General features: G+C 44.7%; 1 protein-coding gene across 6 annotated transcripts in view; it reads left to right on the top strand.

The window, feature by feature from the left end:
* Positions 1-25,686, top strand: part of TENM4 (teneurin transmembrane protein 4) — a 609,630-nt gene that overhangs the window by 564,130 nt on the left and 19,814 nt on the right. For all 6 annotated transcript variants that reach the window (XM_075076073.1, XM_075076149.1, XM_075076381.1 and 3 more), the window contains 3 exons: positions 3,541-4,418; positions 15,901-16,073; positions 19,948-20,183. In XM_075076073.1, coding sequence (XP_074932174.1) covers positions 3,541-4,418; positions 15,901-16,073; positions 19,948-20,183 — 1,287 coding nt within the window. The remainder of the gene's footprint in view (positions 1-3,540; positions 4,419-15,900; positions 16,074-19,947; positions 20,184-25,686) is intronic.

Here is a 25,686-nt window from a genome sequence, read left to right as displayed (position 1 = left end):
GTGGTATGAAAATGACTGGGTCAAAAAGAAAGATCTTATAAAGACTGAAGGAAAGATCTGTCTGACCTAACTCAGAGATCTCTGGGGAGAGAGATTTTAAAGATGTCCCAGCCACAGAAGGTACCTCTTTCAGAGCTCCCGATCAGCTGAGAGACACAGATTCCTGGGAAGGCAGATTTCATTAGACTAATTTCTCAAGAAACTAGTTGCTTTAAACTAAAAAGGCCAGGCAGCCATACTCATTTTAGTAGGGCTACATGCCATGCTCCGTTACAAAAACTTAGCTAATCAGCCTTTTTTTCTTTGCTTCCCCCCATCCTAATTTGGGCCAACACAATTTTAGACCTGAAGGAAATTAACATCTAGGAAATACTGTTTGGAGGCTGCGGTGCCAAAATTAGCAACAGCAGGAAAACAAGAACCCTGAATTGCGTCAGATTGCAAATCGGTTGCAGCTACCGTCATGCTGGGCTTTTAAGTCCTGCTGCTTAAAGGTGGAGAGGGGAAAAAAAAAGAGAGAAAAAGAAATCTCAGTTTGAAGGTTGCTGTACTTCTGGATGGCACAGAAGAGAAATCTGTTACAGCCCAGCACTCGGTTTTGTGGGGCTCTGGCCAACCTGTCAAATTGTGCCAGTTTAGAGATAGTGTCCTTTGAATCCTTTGTGCCACTTGTTGTTTGCCTGGCTACAAGAATGTTGCCCTCTCCTACGAAAATATAGATCATAGCTGGAGGGCTAAGTACTGTTATTCAGCCACAATGGATGTCAATGGGGTTTCCTTTTTGTTACTACCTAGATAATTTCCATGCTCCCATATGGAATCTGTTGTTCTTGTTTTTCCCTCTGATTTGAAAAGATTATTCTTGCTTCTTTGCAACTGGTTCCCACTGTCCTCAATTTATGAACAAGCTGAAATTATGAGTTTAAAAGCTCTCATGCCTTCTATAGAAGCAAATTTTGCTTGTTAAAGCCATCTCATAGTATGTTTCTCATCTTGCAGGCTTATTTTCTTCTTTATCTGAATTTCAGAGGCAGTCACTATAAGACCATTGTGAATTCAGGCTTTAAAAATAATTTTCTCTCAGGTTATATGGCTTGTGTGTATACCAATGTCATATTTAAAAACTTCTTAGATGAGGGAAAATGTATCATAAAGACTCTTTCTTTGTCTTCACAAAATGACAGGAGCCATTTTTAGATTAACCTGTACTGTGATGGGCAGATTAATTGGTACTGTTCTGGACAAGTTTAATTAAAACAAAACAAACCAAAACCAAAACCAACCAAACAAAAAAAAAACACCCCAAAACAAAACCAAAAACCTAAACCAGGCAAAGAAAACCCAGCTTGGGAAGTAGCTTTTCATCATTTACAGTGGCGAGAAGGGTCTTTTCTGTCAGGTCCCTGAGGCTCCCTGGGACATGAGGACATGAAATATTCAGCTGCCAATGTTGACAAGGAATGTTTTTTAAGAAATTGAAAATTCCCTTGTCAGTTCAGAATAAGCTCTGCTCTTGATGCTAACAAGGCTGCAGAGCTTAAAGACCACTGGAAGGGATGGAGGCATGCATTATCAAAGAGAAAACCACAGGCTATAATGTTTTACTACAGGAAGGGTTAATGTAGGCCAGGAGCTGAGAAAAGGAAGATTTTGCAAACAGAGAACCAGAATAGACAGAGCTCAGCACACTGCTTAGCCAGGAAAATAAGGTTCACAAGCCCAGCCATTAGAAGGCCCAATGAAGTAAACATCTTGCATCTGATGCTCTCTTAAAAACAAAAAAGTTGAAAAGGGATTTAAACATAAATAGAAGCATCAAAAGTAAAGCACAGCTGTGGTGGAGATGTTCAGCTATAGGCTTTAAAAACAGGAGTCTCCTTTGTGCCTCTAGATCTTACCTGGTCTCTTCTTGCTCCTGATTTTAAATAAAATCACAGTGAGAGATGGTTTGCTGGACTTGAGCCTGCTGGTATCTGCTCCTCTTCCTTCCAGTAAGGTTGCCGCCTTATAGATGCAAAATACCCCCCCAAATTTAGTCACCTCCCACAAATGAGAAGCAGAGCAACTGAGATGGATGGTGGGATAGGAAGGTTTGAAGGAAGTGAGATCCTGGAACTGTGCAGCCTTGAGCGTGCCCAGATCCCAGAGCTCTCAGTCACAGCACATCATGCTTTGGGTACAGAGCAAAAAAACCACAAGGGTGCAGGGAGAATGTCACAAAGTGGCCAGCTTCTCAGTAACCGCTAGATACCAAGTCCATCAGCTCTGACTTAGAGTTGCCTGGCAGACTGAAAGGCAGTATGCAACCAGAATAGCTATTCTTTCTAACCAGTTGGAAATCTATTTAAAAACCTGTCTGGAAGTGACCAAGAGCATTCTTCACAGTTGTTCATTTCCAGTCACCCTTCACACCTCTACTATGGGGAAGATGCACCATTAGGAAAACATTTAAGCATTGGTTGGTTCCCATCAGCACAACGTTGACTTTTTTTTTTCTATATAAACCTAAAGAGAAAATAATCAAATAAAATGCACATCTTACAATTCTTTATAAAAAAAATCAAATTACCCTGAATTCTGTTGGTAAACATTTCTTAGGTTTGGCACCTAAAAGAGTAGACTCACTTGAAAAGACAGTGTATGGCAGAAGTAGAGCTAGAAAGAGAGACCTTGTAGTGCTCGCTCACTTGTGGTATTACCGGTCACTTTTTCAGTTTGTGTGTATGGATTATCAGTGTAGAACTGTGATGCGTCACTATTACTTGAACCCATTCTTCTCTTATGCTAAAGAAAAAAATGTGAAAACCACTGTGAAGACACAAATATTTCATTTCACGAATTGAAATTGCCTGAATTTCTTCTGAATTGCTATTTTGCATTTTTGCAGCATCAAGCAGACAGTCGTTGGTGATAACTTAGACATACACAACTGCTGACACAGCTGCCAGTTTTGTCTCTATCCCTCCTTGTCATTTACCCAGGGGACCTGGGCCACTTGTCTGGAAAATCCTTTAGTAAAAGGATCATTGTTTTGTGTGATTCCGTAGCACTTCACACAACAAAATTCCCAGGCCCAGGCCCTGTTATTGGGTCCAGGCTCCATCAGTTCATAAAGCGTAGGATTGTTTGGTGAGGGGAAACACCCCTTGAATCTTTGGTTCTTCTTGTTTACTCCTGCGTTCCCTGAGCACTGATGCCCCTTCCCACAGCCCCTGACACCTCACACCAAGGTAGAGAAGCAGATACAAGCCAGAGGGAGCAAGATCTGAGGAGGGTCTGCCTCTGTCCATCACCCTGCTCCCAGCACTGCTGCAATGCAGAGTGTGGGTGTCCACGGGCGTCTGCTTCATGTACCAGGATCTAAGCCCCCTCACTCACACCAGGGTTGTGTCCTCTTTGGCCACCATATCAAGCATTAAAAATTAGTTATGTTTCTTTCACTCTGACTCCCTTTAATCCATGTTGAAACATCCTCATTGTAACCATGCAGTGAAAAAAAGTCTTGCTATAATAATTTCCTTGTGTTGTTTTACCATTAAGGTTCGTCTAGAATGGCCCACGGATCTGGCAGTCAATCCAATGGATAATTCACTGTACGTGCTCGACAATAACGTTGTGTTACAGATATCTGAGAACCACCAAGTGCGCATCGTGGCCGGGAGGCCCATGCATTGCCAGGTGCCAGGCATGGATCACTTTCTCCTTAGCAAGGTGGCAATCCACGCCACCCTGGAGTCTGCTGCCGCCCTGGCCGTCTCACATAATGGGGTCCTCTATATCGCTGAGACCGATGAGAAGAAGATCAACCGCATCAGGCAGGTCACCACCAATGGAGAGATTTCTCTCGTTGCCGGAGCACCAAGCAGCTGTGACTGCAAGAACGATGCTAACTGTGACTGCTTCTCGGGGGACGACGGCTATGCCAAGGATGCCAAACTCAACGCGCCATCCTCCCTTGCGGTGTGTGCAGATGGAGAGCTGTATGTCGCTGATCTTGGAAATATCCGAATCCGCTTTATTCGGAAGAACAAACCTTTCCTCAACACGCAAAATCTATATGAGTTATCCTCACCCATAGACCAGGAACTCTACTTGTTTGACACCAGTGGTAAGCACCTTTATACTCAGAGTCTTACCACTGGAGATTACCTTTACAATTTTACTTATTCTGGAGATGGAGATATAACCCTGATCACTGACAATAATGGCAACTTAGTGAATATCCGAAGAGATTCCACGGGGATGCCCCTCTGGCTGGTAGTGCCTGATGGCCAAGTCTACTGGGTGACAATTGGTACCAACAGCGCACTCAAGAGTGTAACAACACAGGGGCATGAAGTGGCAATGATGACATACCATGGCAACTCCGGTCTCCTTGCCACTAAAAGCAATGAAAATGGTTGGACAACGTTCTATGAGTAAGTATATTATGAATATTATGCTGCTGACTTCATTCTGTGTTCTTTGAACCCTGCAGGGTTGATAGAATTTAATTCCCTGGATGGAATTATTGCCCAAATAAAATGGTGAGAACAGAGAATATTAGATATCACACAACCACTAAATATTAGAGTTAAGTGCATTAGGGTTCGAATAAGCTCCCTCTACCAGGTCAAGAGTCAGACAGAGTTTCTGCTGAGTTTCTCTAAATCAACTGAGTAATTTGGACACCTGGTTCTCCTTAACTGTAGTCGGGACTGAGGATTTAGGTCGCATGTCAGAGAATTTTGCTTGGCTTTGAAAGCCTCGGAAGTGTGAAAGTGCCATCAGATCCTCTTTTTCGCAGCTTTTCACCTACTTCCTATGCTGCAGTGTCTTTTTTGAGCTTGTTTGAAATGGCTGATGTAAAATGACAACTGGCAATGACTGATGACAGCTTGCTCAGAAAACGATTCTGTAATTAATGGACTGCTCAGTTTCTATTGTTGTAATTGGCCTCACTAAACTTCAAAAATAGTCTCAGAACTGTTCAAGACCATCATTGCCCCAAAGAATTTTTTGAGCAGAGAGAAGAGAGGATGCATTGGAAAACCCAGAGATGGCAGTGACTTGAAGATTTGTACTTCTTTTTTGTATCACTGTTACCAATTCCCTGCTTACAAATACCACGAAGACAGCACGCTTCTGATATCAAATAGGAAAAAGATAACTCAATGAAGGGCATCTAAAAGGATGGTTTGCAAATTCATCCTGCTGTTGAGAAACCTTTCCCCTCCCTCTTCCTTAGTTTCATTTTTATTTTCAAGTCTATCTTCTTTGAAACGCTCCTTTTAGTGCATAATTTCCCATATGGTTTGAATGGTTACATGGAATTGTTCAGCTCCCATAATAATAGACCCATTGTAAGAGCCCAATTTGGCTGGAATAGACAGTTCCCAAGATTACAAAGAAAAAAAACTGTAAAATAAAAGAGACTCAGGGAAGGAAAGCTGGCTAAACCCACATATTCATGTGTCAGACATGCAGTTGCTTTGGTTCTTTCTTTAAAATGTTCCAGGCCCAGTTTCAGATTTCTTTTCTTAATACTCACTATTACTGCTCCTGTCTCAAAAAGAACTGATGAAAACTCTGTGATGAATCTTTTGAAAGGTGATTTGCATTCCATCAACGTTCTGCTTGCAATTACTGTAGCAATATTCCTCAGTGAATCAAAGTTAATACCCTTCCATCTCTAACATTGAATATGCTTGAGGGAAGCTTTAGGGAGGAAAGATCGGGTGGTTTTCTCTATAGGAGTAAAGCCTGCTATATTGTGCTAAATCAAGAGGCTATTTTCTTTTTGCAAAGAACTCAATAGTTCCTGTGCTTAAAAACAGATGTAGCCACGGACAGTGAAGCAAACTAAACATAACAGCTAATAATGGTCAGATTTATACCTCAAACATATTCTTTTATTTAAAAGTGTGACTGAAAATATAAAGGAGGTAAAATGAGACAGAAGCTAAAATCTAACTTACTCTGTGGATATATTTATAACAGTGATCCATTATTTCTTGCGATTCCAACAAAATAGAGCATTTGTGAAAGTCATCATTCTGGTCCTTTTATGCACATCAGAAGAGTCATAAGAAAGCTTTTTAGAGCTAAATGGAAGACAGTATTCTCCAGTGGTTAGACTACGGAAATCTTGACTAGAGCAAGTCAGCACTATATGATAGTGCAGCATCACTGAAAATAGAACTGGGAATGTGTCTTCAGAGATATCTCATCCAAACCAGTGATCACTTATCTCTATTTAACTGCTCCTGACAGATTCTGATGCAACTTTGTACAACTACAGGGTAAGAGTCTATATCTGAATTAGTTACCTCAGCTTCCCTTTATAGGCAATGGAGAGAAACAGGCACTTTCAAGGTTTCTTACGAGTTATGTCAGGTATCTGCTTTAGGATGAGATGAGACAAGTTGTATTCTGAAAGTTTCTCTCTGTAAAGGTAGTCCAGTATTAGCTCAGACACAGATGTTTACATTGCAGATGTCTACAATTTGGACAAATGGATCCTATCAGAGTTTTCTAAGTTATTCAGAAATATTGCTAGTGATAACAGTGTATTTACCTATCTTATTGTTGTAAGCTATATTAAAAAAAAAAAATCTATAAAAGCTTTTTTATATGCTCAGTCTAAATCTTCCTTGCTTGAATCAGAGACTACCGTTCCTCATCCTGTCCTGTCCTATCTGATGCTATCTGATCCTATCCTATCCTGTCCACTAGGCACTTGGAAAGCAAATCAGTCTGTTCTTCCTCTCAGCTGTGAGAAGTACATGTCAAATGGCTCAAGAACTTGCCCTGTGATAGCTCTCAAAAGGTGATCAGCAATAGCGAATCATCCAGTCGGGTTGTTTTGGGTCAAATGGCAGGGCTTGATTCTACACAGCTTTTACATGGATAATCTGGGAAAAAATATAAAATCAGAACTGATAAAATGAGAAGATTAGTAAATAAAGGTGAGATGCTTCGATTGCTTGATAAAGTAGGTTTTGTTTAAACAAAATATGTTCTTACACGGTCTAATGCCAGGGTACGCATGTAACAGGCTACCATCTGAAGAATGGGGCTGAGCATTGACTCTCCGAGACTGTAGTGAGCAAAGCATCAAGCGATCCAGTGTGATTCTCAGCATAATTCCATGGCAAATCTGTCTAACCTGTTGCTTGGGTGGACAAACAAAATGAACACATTTCCTTATCCCACTCTGCTTGTAGTGGGTGGTGCAAAGCTGATGTTATCTCTCTACAGCACTGATGAGACTAATACTGTCAGTTCTGCTGTCTGCAGTTTATGAAGGACAGTGGAAATTGAAGGCTGTGCAGAAAAACACTATAAAAATTCATTCATGGGGAGAAAGTGCTTTATGCTGGAGAACTAAGACTTGATTTATTTATCTTAACATGAAGATGACTGGGGAATATCTAGATCACAGCATGTCAGCACAAAACTATCACCTACAGAGGGACCCGTAATCTAGCAGAGAAAAGGTTGAGAAGGGTAAGGGGCTGGAAAGCAAAGCTAGAGACACTCAAGTTGACAGGAAGGTGTGATTTTTTAAGGCTGAGATTACCTAACCGGTAGAGCGACCAACCATGAGAAGCAGTATATTCTCCATTTCTTGGTATCTTAGGTCATGACTCTGGATGCCTTTCTAAAGATCTGTTCTCACTAGACAGAAGAGTTGCATGAGTCAAACACAATCTGCAGGGATGAGTGCAGTCATGTCAGGATGGAATCCAAGTTCTTCGATATCCAAGAAGCCAAAGATGACGGTGTAAACCAAATGAGCATTCAATACCTTCCGGTTACTGTTTTCTGTATCAGACTGTCAGGAAATTTACATTGGGGAAGTTTAAGTGATTTAGAGAAATCCTGCGATCATGAGCTACTGGAAGGTGCTCTGAGTAGTTTTCAGTCCTGGCTGAGGCGGAGGGTGAAGCTCATATTTCTGTTTTGCTCATGGTCAAGGAAATAAAGACATCAAATCTGACTCTGAGGAAAAGCTTCACGTTTCTTGCAGTACATAAGAGTTGTTTATGGTCTGGGACAGGCTGGACACCACTGTTTAAAAACTTAAGAGTAAACGTAAATTCAGCTGGCAAGTTTGCACTGCACCAGTGGCCCCATGAAGAACATCTTTATAAGATTTACCTTTACCTGACTGTTTACAGAGGACTATAAACCAGACACCCAACATGAAAGAGCAATGGTGTTGCAAGAGCGGCAACGCTACTCGTGTACGTGGCCAGCATCTCTGTTCCCCTTCAGTAGTTGCTCCTACCAGGGCATTTCTCAGCCTTTATCATAAGGCTCAAAGAGCTGTGATGTCTGCCCACGGTGGTGTGACTGTGGAGAGGATACACTGATGCCGTCCTGGAGGACTATCTCCAGGGCACACCAGGGAGTCCAGGTCCTCCAAGGGTTCAGGCTGGGCTGGTACATTGCCCGTTCATTTCTGTAGGGGAAGGAGACAGATGCTCTCCTCAGGTGGCGGCAGACTTGCTCACAGCACTTACAGCTCTTCCTCTCACACAACCTACACCAAAGCCTGCTTTATTGGGTTTAGCGCTGAGTAAGGTTCAGTATGTAATGCTGTGCAGTTTCCCTTTCCTTAGGAGTGAAACCTAACTCCCTGAAGTAATTAGCTTGTCCCCCAAAGGCCTATCTAGGACTTCTTTGAGGGTTTTAGCATCATATAGACTTCTCTGCCTCTGCAGAGGGCCTGACATTCATTGTCAATTAATGCAGTGCAGCTCAGCTTGTCCAGTAACCGGATTAAAGACTTGCCTTCCCGTTGAACCTGTGACAGTGATAATCAGCAGCAAAGGAAGTTGATCTGGAAATTGTGCCAGGGGAATGGCTTCTTCTTATTCAGCTCCTCAAGCCAAAGACAAAGGATGCTGTGTGACTACTTGCTCCTTTGTTGTTGCTGCTTTTTCAGGTGACCTGAAAAAATTGCTACCAGCCTTTACAAAGTTTCTTAGCCTTTGCTGTTTATCTGCTTCAGAATCCGGAAGTTCTTATTAATGTATTTGTTTAAATCAAGAATATGGCAATTATCTTGATTAGCTCATTGAGATGGTATCACTGTACGTTAATTCAATTTCCCTCTGAGCCAAAGTCAAAGCTTCTATGCATTATTTAGCCCAGATGAGGCTCTTTCGCTTAGGTCCTTTGTGTGCCCAATTAGTTTCGAAGGTCACATCCTCCCGTACAGAATGAAATACTTACACATCACGGCAGCCAAACCCAGAAATTCAAAACGTTTTCATGGACTGCCCAAGAAGTGGCTCACAGCTGCCTGGAGGGCAAAGGGTCTCGTGGAGCCAGATCTTCAGATTGTGGTAAAGGGAGCTTTGACCCGTAATGTAGGATGCTGTTTTACAGAGGAGCAAACCCTGCCAAACCTCACACACTGTAATGGGTGGAAGGCAGGAGCCAGTTGGACTGAGCATGCAGCAGGACCTTGGATGGCTTCCCAATGACCCCCAGGACTCAGAAGAAAGCCCACCCCAGCAGCAGCAGCGTTCGGTGCCCCAGTCAATTCCCTGTTCTGGGCGACTGAGGTACCAGAACTGGGCATCACGGTCAGCATCTACCCCACGGTGAGATGCAGACTCAGTCTGCCTTGTAGTTGGCATAAAGGCTTTGCAATTTTTTCTCTCTTAGTTAAAAACAGAGATAAATAACACTTATTACCTTTAGAGGAGCAGCCACCTCCTGACTCAGAGAAAAACTGGCTTACAACATTAACAACATCGCTTTATCACCTGATGATATCTCGGGTCATACACTGAGTTTTATGGGATTTGATGGTGTCCTTGGTTTAGAGCAGTTCAAGTGAGGGTCTCTTTCTGCTCCTGCAGCAGAGTGGAGTAGGAGAAACATCTTTGGCTTTTGCTTTCCCTCCTCTTCTAGCAAGGTTTCTTTGCTCCACAATTTTTTCATGATAAAATAATTAGAATTTATCATTGTTCCTCTGAAGAACTTACAGTGAAACTCTGGTAAGTGCCATGATAAAATAGTACTTCTCCAGTACTCTCACGAAGTTGTGAGGTTATGTTTTGAGCCATTGGCCTGGCCTGACATGAATGCCATGTGTCAGAGTTCAGTTGAGAATCAAGGGAATTATGAGTATCATAAAAGCTAGAGAACGATCTTCCTTTTCTCGTTTGGGCAGTCAGAAAATTCTGCAGACAGTGGCTGCAACCTGGCCGTGTGTCATTAGGGAGAGGACTTGCCTTCATACATATTTGAGTAGTATCAGTTTGTCTCTTATAGATTTCTTTTTAATGTTGTGTTTAATGTTGTTTGAAAAATTGTGAAGAGGCGAGCTTGTTCAGAGGCGGCGGGTGCACAGCTCTATAATTGCACGCAAAATATAGTTTGCAAAGTACATTAGGACACTTTGGCACTGTATGCAATATTATTATAGTGAATTTTTTTCCGATCTATTTGACTTGTAGTTTTAAAAGGCTGATGAAATGTGAAAAAGCTAAAATGAGGAAACCCAGAGACTCAGGCAAGGAATTGATTTCTGAATAGACGGTACTTAGGATGCTCTCTTTAATTCCCAAGGCTCAGGTCTCTACACAATGGTAATGTGATAAATGAAAGCTCTGAATGTTTACAAGCTAACAATTAGGCCTCATAAGCACCAAATACCATTTTAATTCTGTGCATTGAACCTTAGCTAAATACATTTCCAATTGGGAATGGATGGCAACAGCTTCTTTTGCTGGCCTAATAATTGTCACTGTAATTGTAAGTGCTGAGTCTTGCAGCAGGTTTGAATGGGAGGCAGCAGCTGTGTTAGCAGGTGATGAATTTATTGCTCAGAGTGGCTGCTGTGTGCATTCCCGTATTTCAGTATTTCCTTAATTCTGCTGCTTTCAGAGCATTTGGAGAACACAGAAGTCTTAGACTGTGATGAAAACCGGCCCAACCCTAAATCCCGAGACCGTGGAAAGAGGCATATACAGCTTAGCTGCAAAATGAGGTGACTAGGAGAGATTTAGCTTACTGCAAATACCAGGGTGCACCTGCGGCTACATAAGAGCCAGTCTCTTGGCCTTCCTCTCCAAGCTGAGGATGTGCCCTGTAAGTGCCTTTATAGGGCTGGAAGCAGAGGGAGAAGGAACCAACTCATTTAACTCATTTAATTTTTTAAGCACATTATCTCTTTGGGATGCTGAAGCCTTCAAGCCAACACGTCCTGGGAGAATGTGGGTGTGTGATAGATGATATCAGGTATGCGCTGTGTGATCTAAGTCAAAGGAAAAGGGGAAAATATTCCAGTCCTGAGCAAAACAGAGAAGAGAAAAGGAACTGCTTGCCAAGAGGAAAATGCTGTGTGTGTCCATGCTGACTAGCTTCCAGCACCTCCTTTTGCATGGCCACCGCCGTGCTGAAAGGACTTTCTGTCTGGACGTGAGAGTTTTATGCTTCATCTGCTACCAATTAAAAATAATAATAAAAATGGGAACAGTCTAATTGCAGAACCTTCTCACATTTCTCCCTTTGTAAGGCATGACCTCCCTGCAGCTGCAAATAGGTGAGCTGTCACCCCAAATGAATGCTTGGAAGGTCCCTGCCTTGCTCCTGGGCAGAGGTGCAGCAGCTCCTACAAATGCAGAAAACACAGATGGTCCAGGTTAATTCTAACAGAGGCTAATGGGGTGACTAAGGAGGTGCCAAAAGTCTAATGTACACGTGCGGACATATTAAACCAATTCCAGCACACCATTCCAGACTGTTCTGGCCCAAAACAAGCCTTGCTTCTCAGGACCCAAAGTCCCAAATGGAAGTCCCTGCCCTTGGTGAAGTTCTCCCCTGTAGCGTGAGTTTTCTAACAGCTGTAAAAATGTAACTGTGTAAATTATGCAGACTGTACTTATTCATTTTGACTTAAAATGTGTGCACAGAGGTCTAGGCAACATCATGCTCCTTTTCCATGCTGTTCTAACCCATTTTGCACAGGCAGAGGTTACTGGCACATTTGCAAATACTGCATTTGCCCGGCAGAGAGCTGGCGGACCATTGGTGAGGGTGCTGGGAGCTGGATGTCCAGGAATCGAGTTTAAGGAGCTGGGTGTCTGCTGCTGCTTGGGGCTGTTAAACTGAGTATCCACAGGCTTTTGAGGCTTTCTTTGGAGCATGTAAGCAGGGCTTGCACGGAGTATAGGTTTTGTGCTGACTCTCACCATGGTGCTGAGTATTGTTCAATTAGGATAAACCATATGACTCACAGGACATTGACTTAGCACTTAAAGGAAATAGCAGCCACGTCCATCACATGAACAAGCTCTCTGCACCCATCCTGGCTTTTGCTTTCTTTCCCTAATCCGCAGACCCGCTTTCTTTCACACTCACACCTGTGTTACACCAATTTCACCCCTTAGACCGCAGCGCAGCATGTCTAGGTTTGCGCCATTATTTTTAGGGGGTGAATCAGGCTCAATTTCAGGAGCAGGTGATTTTTTAAAATTTAAATAGAGCAATATAAATAAATCTCTTACAGTTGCTAATACCATCAAGTCAGAGGTGTTGAATTCAGATCTATCTTCCTTAAATTTCGGAGCATTTGGGATCTGAGTCTACCCTTACGGTTCAGACTGGTTTATTTATAGGACTACTGATGTCCAGGTAGAAAGAATTTGGGGTGTTACATAAGACACCTTTAGTGATAACAGTGTTTTCTCTGCTCAGCGTAGAGGCTAAATCATGCCCCTTGTGTCCTGTCTCAGCAGATGGGGTAAAGGTATTGCCTGCGACATTTTCAGTTTAAGACTGGCACACTGTTTTAGGAGGAGATGTGCAGATGATTGTGCAGAAAGCACAATCAAAATGCATACCACCTCAGTGCAAACAGGACAGCCAGAGACATGGGGCAAAGCATTTGGGATGGAGAGCACTTTAGTTCTGGCTCTTGCAAGGAGATTCAGTTTAGATCCAAGCTGTGCACTGCTAGCTGCTTAGAAAAGCTTTAACTGGTCTCTGCCAAACTCCTGCAATGCAGTCCTGAATTCAGCCCTTTCTCTTTTTCTTTCTTTCTTTTTTCTTTTCCATTTCACAAGTGGCTGATTGATCGCCAAGATCTTGGAGGGAAAGGGCAAGGCTGCTCCGTCCTCCATGCATGGATAATCCCATGACTGATAGGCTGACACTGCGGAGGGCCAAATGCTTTCTTCTACCTCCCTGCCTCCCCCTCTGCCCAGCGGGCAAGAAAAGCCTCACGTGACGGTGTCTCCAAACCCAAGGGCTGCGAGACTTGCAATGAGCTCACCCACTTAGTCACTATACACTAAACATTAAACCGGGGCAAAAAGCACCTTTTCAACCAGCCCTTCCTCACGCTAAGTCACTGCCAGCGCGCTCTCAAAAGCAAAGTACCAGCACTGTGTACAACTCTGGAAAAAAGGGAATGGAAGAGGAGACAAATTTCTTTTCCTGTAGAGTGCAGAGCCAGGCCAATGGCTGCTCCTGGGTCTCTCACGGGTTGCAGTTCAAGAGTACTATTTTATTTTCTTTACTTTTATTTTTGTTTGTTCGGGGTTTGGTTTTTTGTTGTTGTTGTTGTTATTAGGTGGCATCTGTTGTCCTATTCCCCAGCTAAGAGTAATCCTGAAGAGGAGGACCAAGAGCTCCTCAACCATCAGCCCCCTCCAAGGTCTGATCAACTGCATCCAGACCCTCTCTAACACATTTCTCTCACCTAGTCTTAGAAGTGTTGGGCAATGGGGTTTCCAGTGCTCCATCTGTTCCTCTGCTTGGAGCAACCACGGGCCTGGAAAATGTTCTCCAGCTTATGACCTGAATCTTCTTTTTTTCCATCCAACTGGTTACTTTTTGTCACGTCCTCAGTAGACATGATGGAGAATTAGTTATAACTCTCTTCAGAACAACCATTGTCAGGGTGGCATTTTCCCACTTCCTTGTTTCCTCTCTTCTAAAACAGCTCATTTTTTTTAGCTTTGCCTCTTGGGTCATGTTTTCTAAGCTTGTTATCCTTCACTTATCATTTATATTACTTTATCATTCTGAGGAACTGTGCCCTTCACTGGACACTCTGCTCCATCCAAGGCTCACCACTGGCTATTGCAGGAGAATGAGTCCTCTCTGCTCACCCACCATTCACTTTGCATCCCCCAGTGATATGTTTTCTTGATATGATCTTCTTATATATCATACAAATCATTCTTAAATGATACGTGGGCAGGATTTGAAAAAAGTCAAACATTATCACTGATCGCTTTTGCTGGAATTTTTCTCCTGTTTCTCCCTGAATAGTTAAATATCCCTTCCCTGAAGGTCTGTCTCACCAGAAGGACCAACAGCTCTCCAGAGATAAGCCAGGAGAGCTTCCTGCTGCTCTCCATTTCAGTCTCCAATAGCCTCACTGCAAAGGTCCCTTGCTAACCCTCTGCTCTTAGCTCAGTCCGTGGCCCAAGGGTGCCCTTTTTGCAGTGCCACAAATGGGAGGCAGGATGATGTGTTTGCTCCATTGACTCGGAGGGCCTCTAGGCACAGGTGTCTGCTGCTCCTTTTTATTGAAAAATAACCCCCCAGCTTGCTAAGTGCTTGGGACCTGCGTGCACGTAGCTTATTTCATCTGGGTCCTGGTACACAGGTGTTCACATCACAGAAACCTTCCCAGGTGGTGCTTGTATTGACTCCCCCACTGGAAAAGCCAAGGACTCAGCAGGGGTGAAAACCGAACTGCTTTCGTACACTTTTAAATCAGTCCTTCCAGATGGTCCTAGGAACAGTAAAAGGTAGACACAGGGGTCTCAGCTACGCTCAGGGCTCTACACCATGTTCACAAAGGACAGTTCTCTACCTGATGTGGCCACTCTGGCAGGTTCTTGCTGCTACCTTAACATTAGCTTTTAAAATAAGATTAAAAGAAAGAAGAAAATTGCTGAAGAGCTCAGGACACAAGCAGATAAAACAGTTGGTGGCCATCAGAATCTCCTAGTTCTGCTAGACAGGATGCATGGGTGTCCTGGTTTCAGCTGGGGTAGGTTCATTTTCTTTCTGGTAGCCAGTATAGTGCTGTGTTTTGGATTTAGTATGAAAATAATGTTGATAAGACACCAATGTTTTAGTTGTTGCTAAATAGTGCTTACATTAGTCAAGGACGCTTCCAGCTTCCCATGCTCTGCCAGGGGCACAAGAAGCCAGGAGGGGAGGGGGCACAGCCAGGACAGCTGATCCAAACTGGCCAGAGAGATATTCTATATGATATGACATCATGCCCAGTATGTTAACTGGGGGGAGTTGGCAGGGGAGGCAGCGACTGTGGCTCAGGGACCGGTGGTGTTGGTCGGTGGGTGGTGAGCGGTTGCATTACTTGCTTTTTCCCTGGGTTTCTCTTCTCTCTCTCGTATTGTTTTCACTTACATTATATTACATTATTATTAATATTATATTTTAATTATTAAACTGTTCTTATCTCAACCCACGAGTTTTCTTACTTTTGCCCTTCCGATTCTCTCCCCCATCCCACTGGGGTGGGGGAGTGAGCGAGTGGCTGGGTGGTGCTCAGCTGATGGCTGGGGTTAAACCATGACAACGGGCCAGTGCTCTTCCTTAAGTCACCGCACAGGAATGGGGAATAAAGTACACAAGAAGCACAGTGCAGGTGATAAGTATCAGAAAAAATGTTGTTAAAATACAGACTAATACTTATTTAATAATTTTCTCTTCTTTGCTTGATTTTCTTCAGCTAAAAGCTGTGATTTTCCCCTCATAAGGCCAAAAAAGTCAAGGTCTGACAGACTGACCATGAGTTTTTCTCTGGGAAAAACCTGGGCGATGACTTCAAGATTTGCTCTCTGCTTTATAGGATGATTCCTGTATCCCACCCCTCTGTTGATGCTGTTGACGTTACTCCATCCTCCCTTTCAGGTATGACAGCTTTGGGCGCCTGACCAACGTGACCTTTCCTACTGGCCAAGTGAGCAGCTTCCGCAGCGACACTGACAGCTCCGTGCATGTCCAGGTGGAAACCTCCAGCAAGGATGATGTTACAATAACAACCAATTTGTCGGCATCAGGAGCCTTCTACACCCTGCTCCAAGGTGAGTTGGGCCACTGCGCCTCTCCCAGGCAAGCTGCACACAATGGATTAGCCATCAGGAAACAGGCCTCATCTCAATAATCCCAGCACCAAAACTCACCTGCATCCTCAGCGCCGCAGAGCTGGTACAGACACACACTCACACCTACTTAGCCGCATTCCCTAGTGCCGTGGTTGCTCTGCAGCTTTTTTCGGCTTCATTCTCAGCCAGTCCCCTTGCCGTGCAGTACAGTCCTCCATCATCATTACCATTAATGTTATAACAAAAAGGGTGCGTAAATCTAGCCGTGCTTCCAGCCGACTCCTTTGCTTCGTTCTTTTAATGGCTTCTAACTTAACAGTTACTCTCCTGGAACCGGCTTCCAGCTGGTTGCTGGAGATGTCTTTGATTCTTTGCTTATTGGCTGTTCAAACATTCACAAGGCCAGAAAAATGACCATCCCTGTCCCCAGAAGGTCTGCGTTTGAGCTGAAGGGCTGGTGTGGAGAGGCACAAAGGAGGAACGAGAGGTGGGCAGCCACGGCAGGACCGGTGGGACTGGTTTGTGGCTGTTGGAAATGAACATAGTTCTGCTGGTGATGGTAAGGTGAGGAAGTGGAGGACTGATGAGGTGGAGGAAAAGGTAATGAAGTAGGAAAGAAAAGAGGAATAAATAGCAGGGGAGCACTGTGCTGCCATACTAGTAGGGGCAGAAGTTGTAGCGCACAAACCATGCCAGCCTGGATCTCTTAAGTTCTGAAGGCTGAAGCTTCCTTAGGGCCAAGGAGATCCATCGCTCCCGCTCCCTGGGGCTTGGAGAAAGGAAAAGGACCATCAAACTCTTTGCTTTTTTCACTCCCCAGCTCTTACTAACTCGAGCTCTGTGCCTGACGGCAATGGGGTGTCAACCATCATTCCCCTTGTGAGGAGCAAAGTGCTCCGAGACCAATGTTTTCCAGAGTCACATTTGTTCCCATGTCTCTGCGATACATGTTTCTCTCCTATAATAACAGCAAGCTTTCCTTAAAGAAGGTGCCTGCTATGCCTGTATGCTGCCCTTCCTGCCTCTGGAGTGGATGGCTGAAAGGGTACCAGCCCCTTCAAGCCGTACCCACTGTTCCCGCAGGGAAACACAGTGACTTTCTTATTCTTTACTTCAGCTTGCAAAGAAGATCCAACCTACCCCACGCCATCCCATCCGCTCACATTAAGACGTCTGGCAACTGTACAGACACGAGGTTGGCTTCACCTCAAGAGCCTAATTAAGCAATAAAGCCCGCTGTTGGGGGCCCTTTAGTGAGATAATCAACTGTGATGAGATTTATACACACAGAGCTGAAGGCACAGTTACCTAATGGTGCCATGGTCAATTATCTCATTGTACTGCCCGCCAGCACAGGGGCACTCTTGCCATTACAAACAGCTTAACCATCTTCAGAAGTATACAATTATAAAACTCTTTGGATCTGAAGAAACTCACTTATCTTAATTTTAAGATCTGGATAAAGTTGCATCAGAGGTGGCCTGCAACCTGCTGAGGGTGGCTTTCCCACAGGTGTTAGGGACCGTTTCCGAGTTCCCAAACTGAGGGAACTGTTTGTTCATGGCAGCACTGTGAAAACTGAAACAAGGGCCACTGGAGTTGCCCGGGGTTGTATTCGTTGAGCTGAAATGAAGTTGCCTTCCAAGTGCCTCCCCAGAGGATGGAGCTGGAGCCGTTCTCAAGGTCTGGGAGTGTCTTGCTTGCTCTGTTGCTCTCCAGGGAAAATGCGTGTTGCAGGTTCCCTTTGCATGAGAGTTGCTCGTGCATTTTCCTTCTGGACTCACACCTCTGGCCAGCTTGCACAAATCCTTGGTGAACCTTTCAGAAAACCTGGATCGCACTGTGAACAGCTGAGGTCTGAGAAGGCATTTTCAGAAGGTTATAGATTCATGTAGGAGGGATTTAGGAGCTTCCACAGCTAACAGGCACCTTAGGACCTCTGTGGAATATTTTTTAATCTGCGCTAATGACAAAGTGAGCATTTGTTCCAGGCCAAAATAGGGCACTAGTACCCTAGAGCCAGAGCAGCATAAAATACATATCCAGTGGCCCCTGGATTTCATGTAGCCCCTGAGAAATGCCTCCCAAAGCCAGGGAAGAGTCTTCTCTTAGGAAAATGTTTGGAAGTGGAGCATTTACGTTCCCCACACTGTACCACATTGCTGGTGACAATCCACCATAACCCCTCTGCGGTGCTTGTGTGGCACGAAGGGACCTTTGCATGTCCAGCGAATTTCATGGAGAACATCAAGCTTTTCCCTGCTTCCTGGTGAAGGATGAAGGAGGGAGGACTGTATTAGCTGTGCAGAGATATATCACTGATTTGATTTACTTTTTGATCTATTTGATCTACTTTTTCTTCAGATACTACTATTTGATAGATATTACTGTTTGATCCTACCACCTTCTCACCAAACCAAGCACCTAAGAACAGAAGTGTGACAGCCAGCTGACTGTGCCCCTTCTCTCCATTTGCAGAATCAAGCATGGAGTGGGTTTGGTCCGGCTGGAGTCTGTGTCAAAAGACCATCAACTTAAGTACTCAGTGGTACAGCTAAAATACTTGGACCCACACTGTGGATCACTGCTGTATGTTTACAGTGGCAAAATCCAGTGCCACAGCAGTTTCAGACCGTCACTGCTGTGTACGCTGAGTTGTGGTCCTGCTGAGATCAGTGTGGCCAGACTCCAGCTGGCTACCACAGGAGCAGGATCAGACTCACAATAAAAAAGACCAACTGGTGTCAGGTTTCCTTTCCTAATTATACCAAACTGTGCTCTTTGCTAATCTATTTCATCCAGACAAGAGATGATAATTTCGCTGTGACCTCGTTTCCTGCTGAGCTATGGCAGAGCAACTAGTGAACAAAACCCAACTTGCCTCAGAATTGAAAAACAATTGACATGAATTTTTAATGGGTGGGGTTTTTCACAATTAGGTATTTATGGTAGCCTGGGAGACAGAAATTGTAATATTTTCCAGCTTTTTGAGTAGCTTCAGATAAGGCAGTCTTTGTATAATGTGCTTTTAAAGCCATTCTGCACTGAGCAGCTCTCATGCTTTCTTACCCTTCATGAGCTCCTCTCTGCAGAGCGAAATGCCAGCTGGAGATTCAAAAGACAGGCTTTCAGCCTGCCTGATTCCTGAAGGATGAGGAAGAGAGATTGTTCTTCTCTTCCACTCCTGAACTCCCAAATCCTGGCCTGAAAATCTGCTGATCTTTCAAGAGCTAGTGCAGGCCAGATGTACGGAGATGTGTGGGAGCTTAGTGCCTCTGCTTTCCCTCCAAACATGAGGACCTCGGTTGCCTCCTGAAAGCTTTCCCAAGTGAAAGGTTTTGGCCGTTGTTTGGGGAACTGGTTAGCATTAACCCGCTGTGCAATTTCCTGTCACTTGTGAGATGGTGAATAAGCTGTGGAAAGTAGGTGGCCCCACTTTTTCATATATTGTAGTGAAACTGGGATCTTTAGGATATAAAAGCATGGAAAGTTTTCAGCCAGACTGTGATTTAAAACAAATATCTCACCAACCAATGTTTTAGTCTTGAGGAAGAGGTTTGAACCTGTGTCCTTTGCTAAGGTATTACACGGCTCTCCCACTGGTGCCTTTTTTAACCTGTGTAAGACATTTCTGCAAGAGTCTGAGGAGCAGAACCCCATCAGAATGAAAAAGAGATTGTCCGTCTTTACTGTCATTGCTGAAACCAGTGGTTTGCTCACTGAGACTGGGGCAGGTGGGTGACACCGCATTTGGTTACAACCATCACAAATGCTGATGAAGCCTGGGTGAAGGAGAAAAAAGCTGGAGCTATATCATTGGGCAGCCATTTGAAAAGATCTCTTCTGTCCTCAGACCAAGTCCGAAACAGCTACTACATCGGTGCCGATGGCTCTCTCAGACTGATGCTCGCTAACGGCATGGAGGTGGCCCTGCAAACGGAGCCGCATCTGCTGGCTGGCACCGTCAACCCCACGGTGGGGAAGAGGAACGTCACCCTGCCCATTGACAACGGCCTCAATCTTGTGGAGTGGAGGCAGAGGAAGGAGCAAGCGAGAGGGCAGGTCACTGTCTTCGGACGTCGGCTGAGGGTAAGTGAGAAGCGTGAGCAGTTTTGGGGTCCCCTCACCATCTCATCAGTCCCTGGTCTCATGACAGAAAGGGACAGGGCTGGTTTGTATTGTCGGCAATAGGGAGGAGGCTGCAGGACAGAGAACTTGCTGTTCATCCTCAGTGACACAAACTTTATGACTTGAACATAACCTTATGTCCCCTTTTGTGCTGATGTTCTCTTACCCATCACAGGTAGTAGGGCTGATTTGCCTACAAGTCCTCTGCATCAATGGAAACACACGATGCCCCATCAGACACTGTCGGTTTAACCATCGTGTCAGGCCGTTTAAGCAAGCAAGGGACAATTATAACTCTAACATACTGCACCAATTAGTATAGATGGCTTCTACCTGTGCTGCTGGCAGTAGTAGACCTGAGCACTGAAAGCTTTGTAAGCATATGAGGACAGGCTGAGAGAGTTGGCCTTGTTTAGCCTAGAGAAGGCTAGAACGGGTAAGTTTTAAACTAAAAGAAGGTAGATTTATATTACATATTAAGAAGAAATTCTTTACTGAGCGGGTGGTGAGGCACTGGAACCAGTTGCCCAGAGAAGCTGTGGATGCCCCATCCCTGGAAGTGTTTGCCCAAGGCCAGGTTGGACGTGGCTCTGAGCAACCTGATCTAGTGGAAGGTGTCCCTGACCCTGCAGCGGGGTTGGAACTAGATGCTTTTAAGGTCCCTTCCAACCCAAACCATTCTATGATTCTAAGATTATTGTTCACTGGGCAGCCTCCAAAACATCTCTAGATTCCTGAAACTTGCTAATCTATTTAACCTGTTGAAGAACTGGGCTCGCAGGGCATTGCATCACAATTGCCCTTGTTCCCCAAAGTGAAATGTTACAAGCAGCCCCAGCCTGATAGTACTCTCTCCTCCAGCAGCCCATGGTCCTTTCTGTGCTTGAGACTGATGTGTTTTGAAAACATTGTTCCACACAATGCACCGCAGACTTGTCAGGGCTGTTTAAAGATCTTGCCCAATAAGCCTGTAATTCCTCTGCTAACTGCTGGCAAGGCTGGCGACTTGTAATAGCAAGTCCTGCGCAATCACCCTGTACCTTGCTAGTTTCAGAGTCATGGGCTGATGAACAGTTCCTGGGAAGCTGCTCAGCACCTGGCAAATTCAGTCCCTCTGAGAAGAATGTTTAGTGCTGTGTAATGCCACCACAGCAAAAGGACTGCAGCTATTTATTCGCACTTAAGCTTTGCAGTAAATATTAATGCTCTGGTTTCAGGTTATGTGTTTCCCAGCCCTTGCTCTTCACCTCTCCCTATTCCAAGCTGCGTGACCCCTGCCACCTTGGTGTGATTTCTGCCGTCTCTCCTCACTCACAGTTGTCAAGTATTGCTCTTCACCCTCCCCAGCCCAGCCTCTGTTCCTTTCCCTTTGCGTCAATAGCCTCAGATTTTGTTACCAGGAGAAAAACTGCAAAGAGTAGTGAAAGCTAAAGCTGCTCCTTCAGTGGGAACTGCTGTATATCTGCAGATCAGTTGGCATCACCCTTCTTGTTTGGTTCGTCTTGGAGTTTTTATTTCAATTTATTTTAATAACCAATGAAATTATCAGACAGGTCTTTTTCTGAAAGGAGAGAGCCTTCTGAAATCTGCAGCTGTGCCACAGCTATTTGGTGTTCAAAGCAGTTTCCACTCATTTAGCCGCAGCTCAGCTGCCCGTGTCAGTTTTATCTTCCAAAATTTTCACAGTAGATTCAAACGCAGAATGTGTCTTTGTTTTATATTGTACTGCAGTTGGAAAAACACTTGGAAAATGAGTTTTCAGTCTGGTTACTTGTGTCCCCATAAATCTGCCAGCATTTATTCACATTTTGAGCCTATTGGGGCCCTTCTAGTGAAGCAGAAGAACATCTTACATGGTTGAAGGACTCAGTTATGGCTCTGTTCAAGGTTCAAAGTAGCTGAGGATGTACAAGAAGTTTTAAGCTGCCTGTTTGTACCTGCATGGCAGCATCTGCACCTCTAAGACATAAACCTGGAAGGTGCTAATTGCCTCCCTGGGGATTGCCTGGCATTTAACATATTCTGTGTGTCATGTTCTCCTCTTCCCTCGTACCAGTAATTGCTGCTTTCCCTGGCAAGGGAAAAGCTCAGGGAAGTCAAGTTCAACATGTTTTTGTTTATTCTGGGAGATGTTATCATTTTCTGCCGTATGTGGGTAAATCACCACTTTCCCTCTCCCCTCACCCCACTGCTTGCAAAGACATGGTGCTCCGTGGGGAAACAGCATGCCCCAAAAGGCGGCAGCATCACTCCATGAAGCCTTTGTATGAGGAGATCAGGATCTGACCACCGTAAAAGAGGGGTTTCCCCTGAAACAAGCATCCTTTCTGCTGCCATCACATGGAGCCCCATTTTATGAGTTGTGGCCCTTCTTCCCATGGTCGCAGGGTGCTCTTGGGGACTGATGACCTGTTGCCATGAGCTCGCCCAGCTCCCAGCACCCAGCACGATGAGGCCAGTTTCACAGCTGCCTCCTTGACCCTCCCTAAGAAATGCTACAATGCACGTGTTTATTGCAGGGATAAAGCACAGGGCAGGGACTTCTGCATGAATGAAGGGATGCCTTTTCCCCCATCCCATCGAAGCTGACCTGGCTCTGTGCTTGGCCAGGGAGCAGTAAAGCAGCACAAATATGTCAAAGCAGCCCCTTTCCCTTCTCCTATCCCACACACCCCATGGAAAATTGTGATGCTCTGATCCACCCACCCAGTAGTGAAATATCTCCACAAATTGGCTGGCTACAAATTCAACCAATCACTGGCCAACAGCAACACAAACTCCATCTGCAGTGCGAGCGTTAGGTAAACTCTGTTCCAAGGAACAGAGCTGCTTCCTTATTTTTTTTTTTAAACAAACTTTAGTTTTTCAGTAAAGGAGGATGTAAAATAATCTCTGACAGTGGAGCAAATAGGACAGCCAAAAGAGACAGAGCTGCTGGCTCAGCTCTTTTCTTTAACCATGGCAATTCCTGCTGTAATTCACTTTGTTTTTCCCGAGACCTTGGCAGCAGGTTAATGGTGGCATCGAGACCCTGTGCCCCAGACACTCCCCAGAGCCAGCGTGACCGGAGAGGTCTTTTGGGATGTGCTGCTAACCATTCCTGGTGCATTGACTAACAAGTCCAGCATCGCTTCCACAATTTCTGCAAGGTGTTGAGGTCTGGGTATGGCCACCCCAACAGTTTTAGCAATTCACTGGGGAAACTGCTTTGTAGGCAGCCGTTTATCACATGGATGTTTTTGGCTCCTGGAGTTCTCACTGCAGAAGTATTGTTTGCCTTCCTCTGCTGAAAGTTGCTGGAATGTTTTCATGAGAAATCTTCCCTTTTTGTTCTCTATTGCTCCCAAGGAGAGCAATGCATGTTTTTTAATTATAATGTAAGCTAAAGCTCCATAGAAAGCATTGGAGAAATCAGAGAAGGTGGCATGTTTATGCTCTTGCTTCTTCAGAGCAAGCTAAGGGATTGAATAAAGTACTGTGGAACGTGAGTTTGGGGTTAAATTTAGTTTCTCACACGTTACAAAGGGGAGGTCAGATCCACAGTGAACTGCGGATTTAAATCTACCCTGTCTTCAGTCCTGTGCTGATCATAAGCCTTGTCAAACGCTCTGAGGGGCAAAAGCTTTTTGCAGGAGCCTTTCATACCCTGTTCCAGGATAAGAACTCCTGGATGTAGGATGGCACCTTATTTAGCTGCTCACCATAAAACACAGTTATTGGACTGAAGCCTGCAGCCCTGCCAGTGCTCCTGCAGAATATTCGCTTCTATTCAAGGCGTGTCCTTGAACAAGGATGGAAAAGATTGCCCCTGTTCAGAGGCTATCTGGCTGGGTAGGGTTCACTTTGCCCATCACCTTGAGGGGTGGCTGTTGGCACTGCAGCACTTCTCAGAGTGAAGAGACATTACTCCGAGAAAACAGGAAAACAAATCATTAAAAAAAAAAATCATGTAAAGGGAGACTGGTTCCAACTAGTCCCGCAGAAATTGTTTGCCAGAGCATGGGGAGGGTGGAATGACTTAGGGCACTGGTAATGGGCTGCAGAGATTTGGACTGAGCTTAAGAGCTATCCTGGGACCTGTTATTTGGTCCTTCCAGCACAGTGAATGGCACTGACGCTGGCGGACAGATCAGGGAGGCCACTTTCAGCCTGGATTGCTGTCCCAGCCCTGGAAGAGCTCTTTCCAGCTCTCTTGGCAGAAACCAGCAGCAGAAGAAGCTGCAGCTGCCGGGCTGGAGCTGTTCCGTGAATAGATGGGAGGCAGAGATGTTATTTCTTCCTGCTTAGATTTTTTTTTCCAAGCAATTGCACCTTCTGTTTCTCTATTTATAGCAGCAAGCACCTATGAGATACCAAATTGCTCTGTTAGTTACATGTGCGCATCAGTACTTAGAGTTTTGATAACTTTTTAATTACTTCCCAGCTTGCATGATACAGTGGGCTGTTGGCTTATTCCCTCTTTCTCCCACTGCCCCTTTACATGCTATTTTACACATATTTACTTGGAGCATTATCTACCTTTCCACACCATTTATTTCTTCAAGTTATACCCACATTTTACCATTGCTATTCATAAGTTAGAAATCATTTTTCCACTTGCCTCCTCTTACATCATCTTCACACTTACATCATGGTGCTGATTCCTCCCCTCTTGGCTGGCCATGTGCACCTTCCGCTCACTTTCACATTTTCTCAGCCGTGCTTTTGCCTCTTGCGACCCCAGCTCCTGAGATGCCTTCTTGTGACTTCTGATTTTGCAATGCCTTCTTGTGACTTCTGGTTTTGCAGTGCCCCTGTTCTCCAGGTTTCAGCACAGATATCTGCCTGTGCAGCATGAAAGCACTGCAGTGGTCCGGCCTTTCCCTCTCCCATTCCTCCGGGGCTGAGGAACTCCTCCATTGGCTCTACCATATCCTTTCTCTCCTTTCTCATGCTGTTAAGCTCTCAGATACTCCCACATCCCTGAAAATATAGTGGGAATTCAATCATACACACTAAAGTAATGACCAAGATCAAAGCTGAACCAGGGCTGAGAACAGCACTGAGGTCAAGAGTGTCGGCTTTACCCAGAGCAGGATAAGGCAGTATGTTTAACTTGCAGTCTGAAAACCTTGCAGCAACTTGCAAACCCTGGTTTATTGACTACAGCTGAAGGGCTGCAAAGGGACCTGAAAAACAAGCTAGCTGTTTAGAGTTTGAAATTCAGCTGAGAAGAATCTGCACCCTTCTAGAAAAGAGGGGTTCACCAGCTGAAAGAGGTTTGAAAGTGGTGGGATGGAGAAAAAAGCTGTCTTTACTGGCAAGCTCATACTGGGAATGTGGGGTTTTCATCTCTGCTCAGTACTTTGCTACTGTGATGCTGTGGCTTTGTAAGTCTCCTTGCACATGCAGCTAAACATGAGTTATATTATCAACTCCTTTTTTTTTTTTTTGCTGTGCACTACAAACCCTGAATCAAAGTGTA

The sequence above is a fragment of the Phalacrocorax aristotelis genome, chromosome 1 (genome assembly GCF_949628215.1).
Source record: "Phalacrocorax aristotelis chromosome 1, bGulAri2.1, whole genome shotgun sequence".
Classification (NCBI taxonomy): Eukaryota; Metazoa; Chordata; class Aves; order Suliformes; family Phalacrocoracidae; genus Phalacrocorax; species Phalacrocorax aristotelis.
This window is presented reverse-complemented; position numbering and strand designations above follow the sequence as displayed.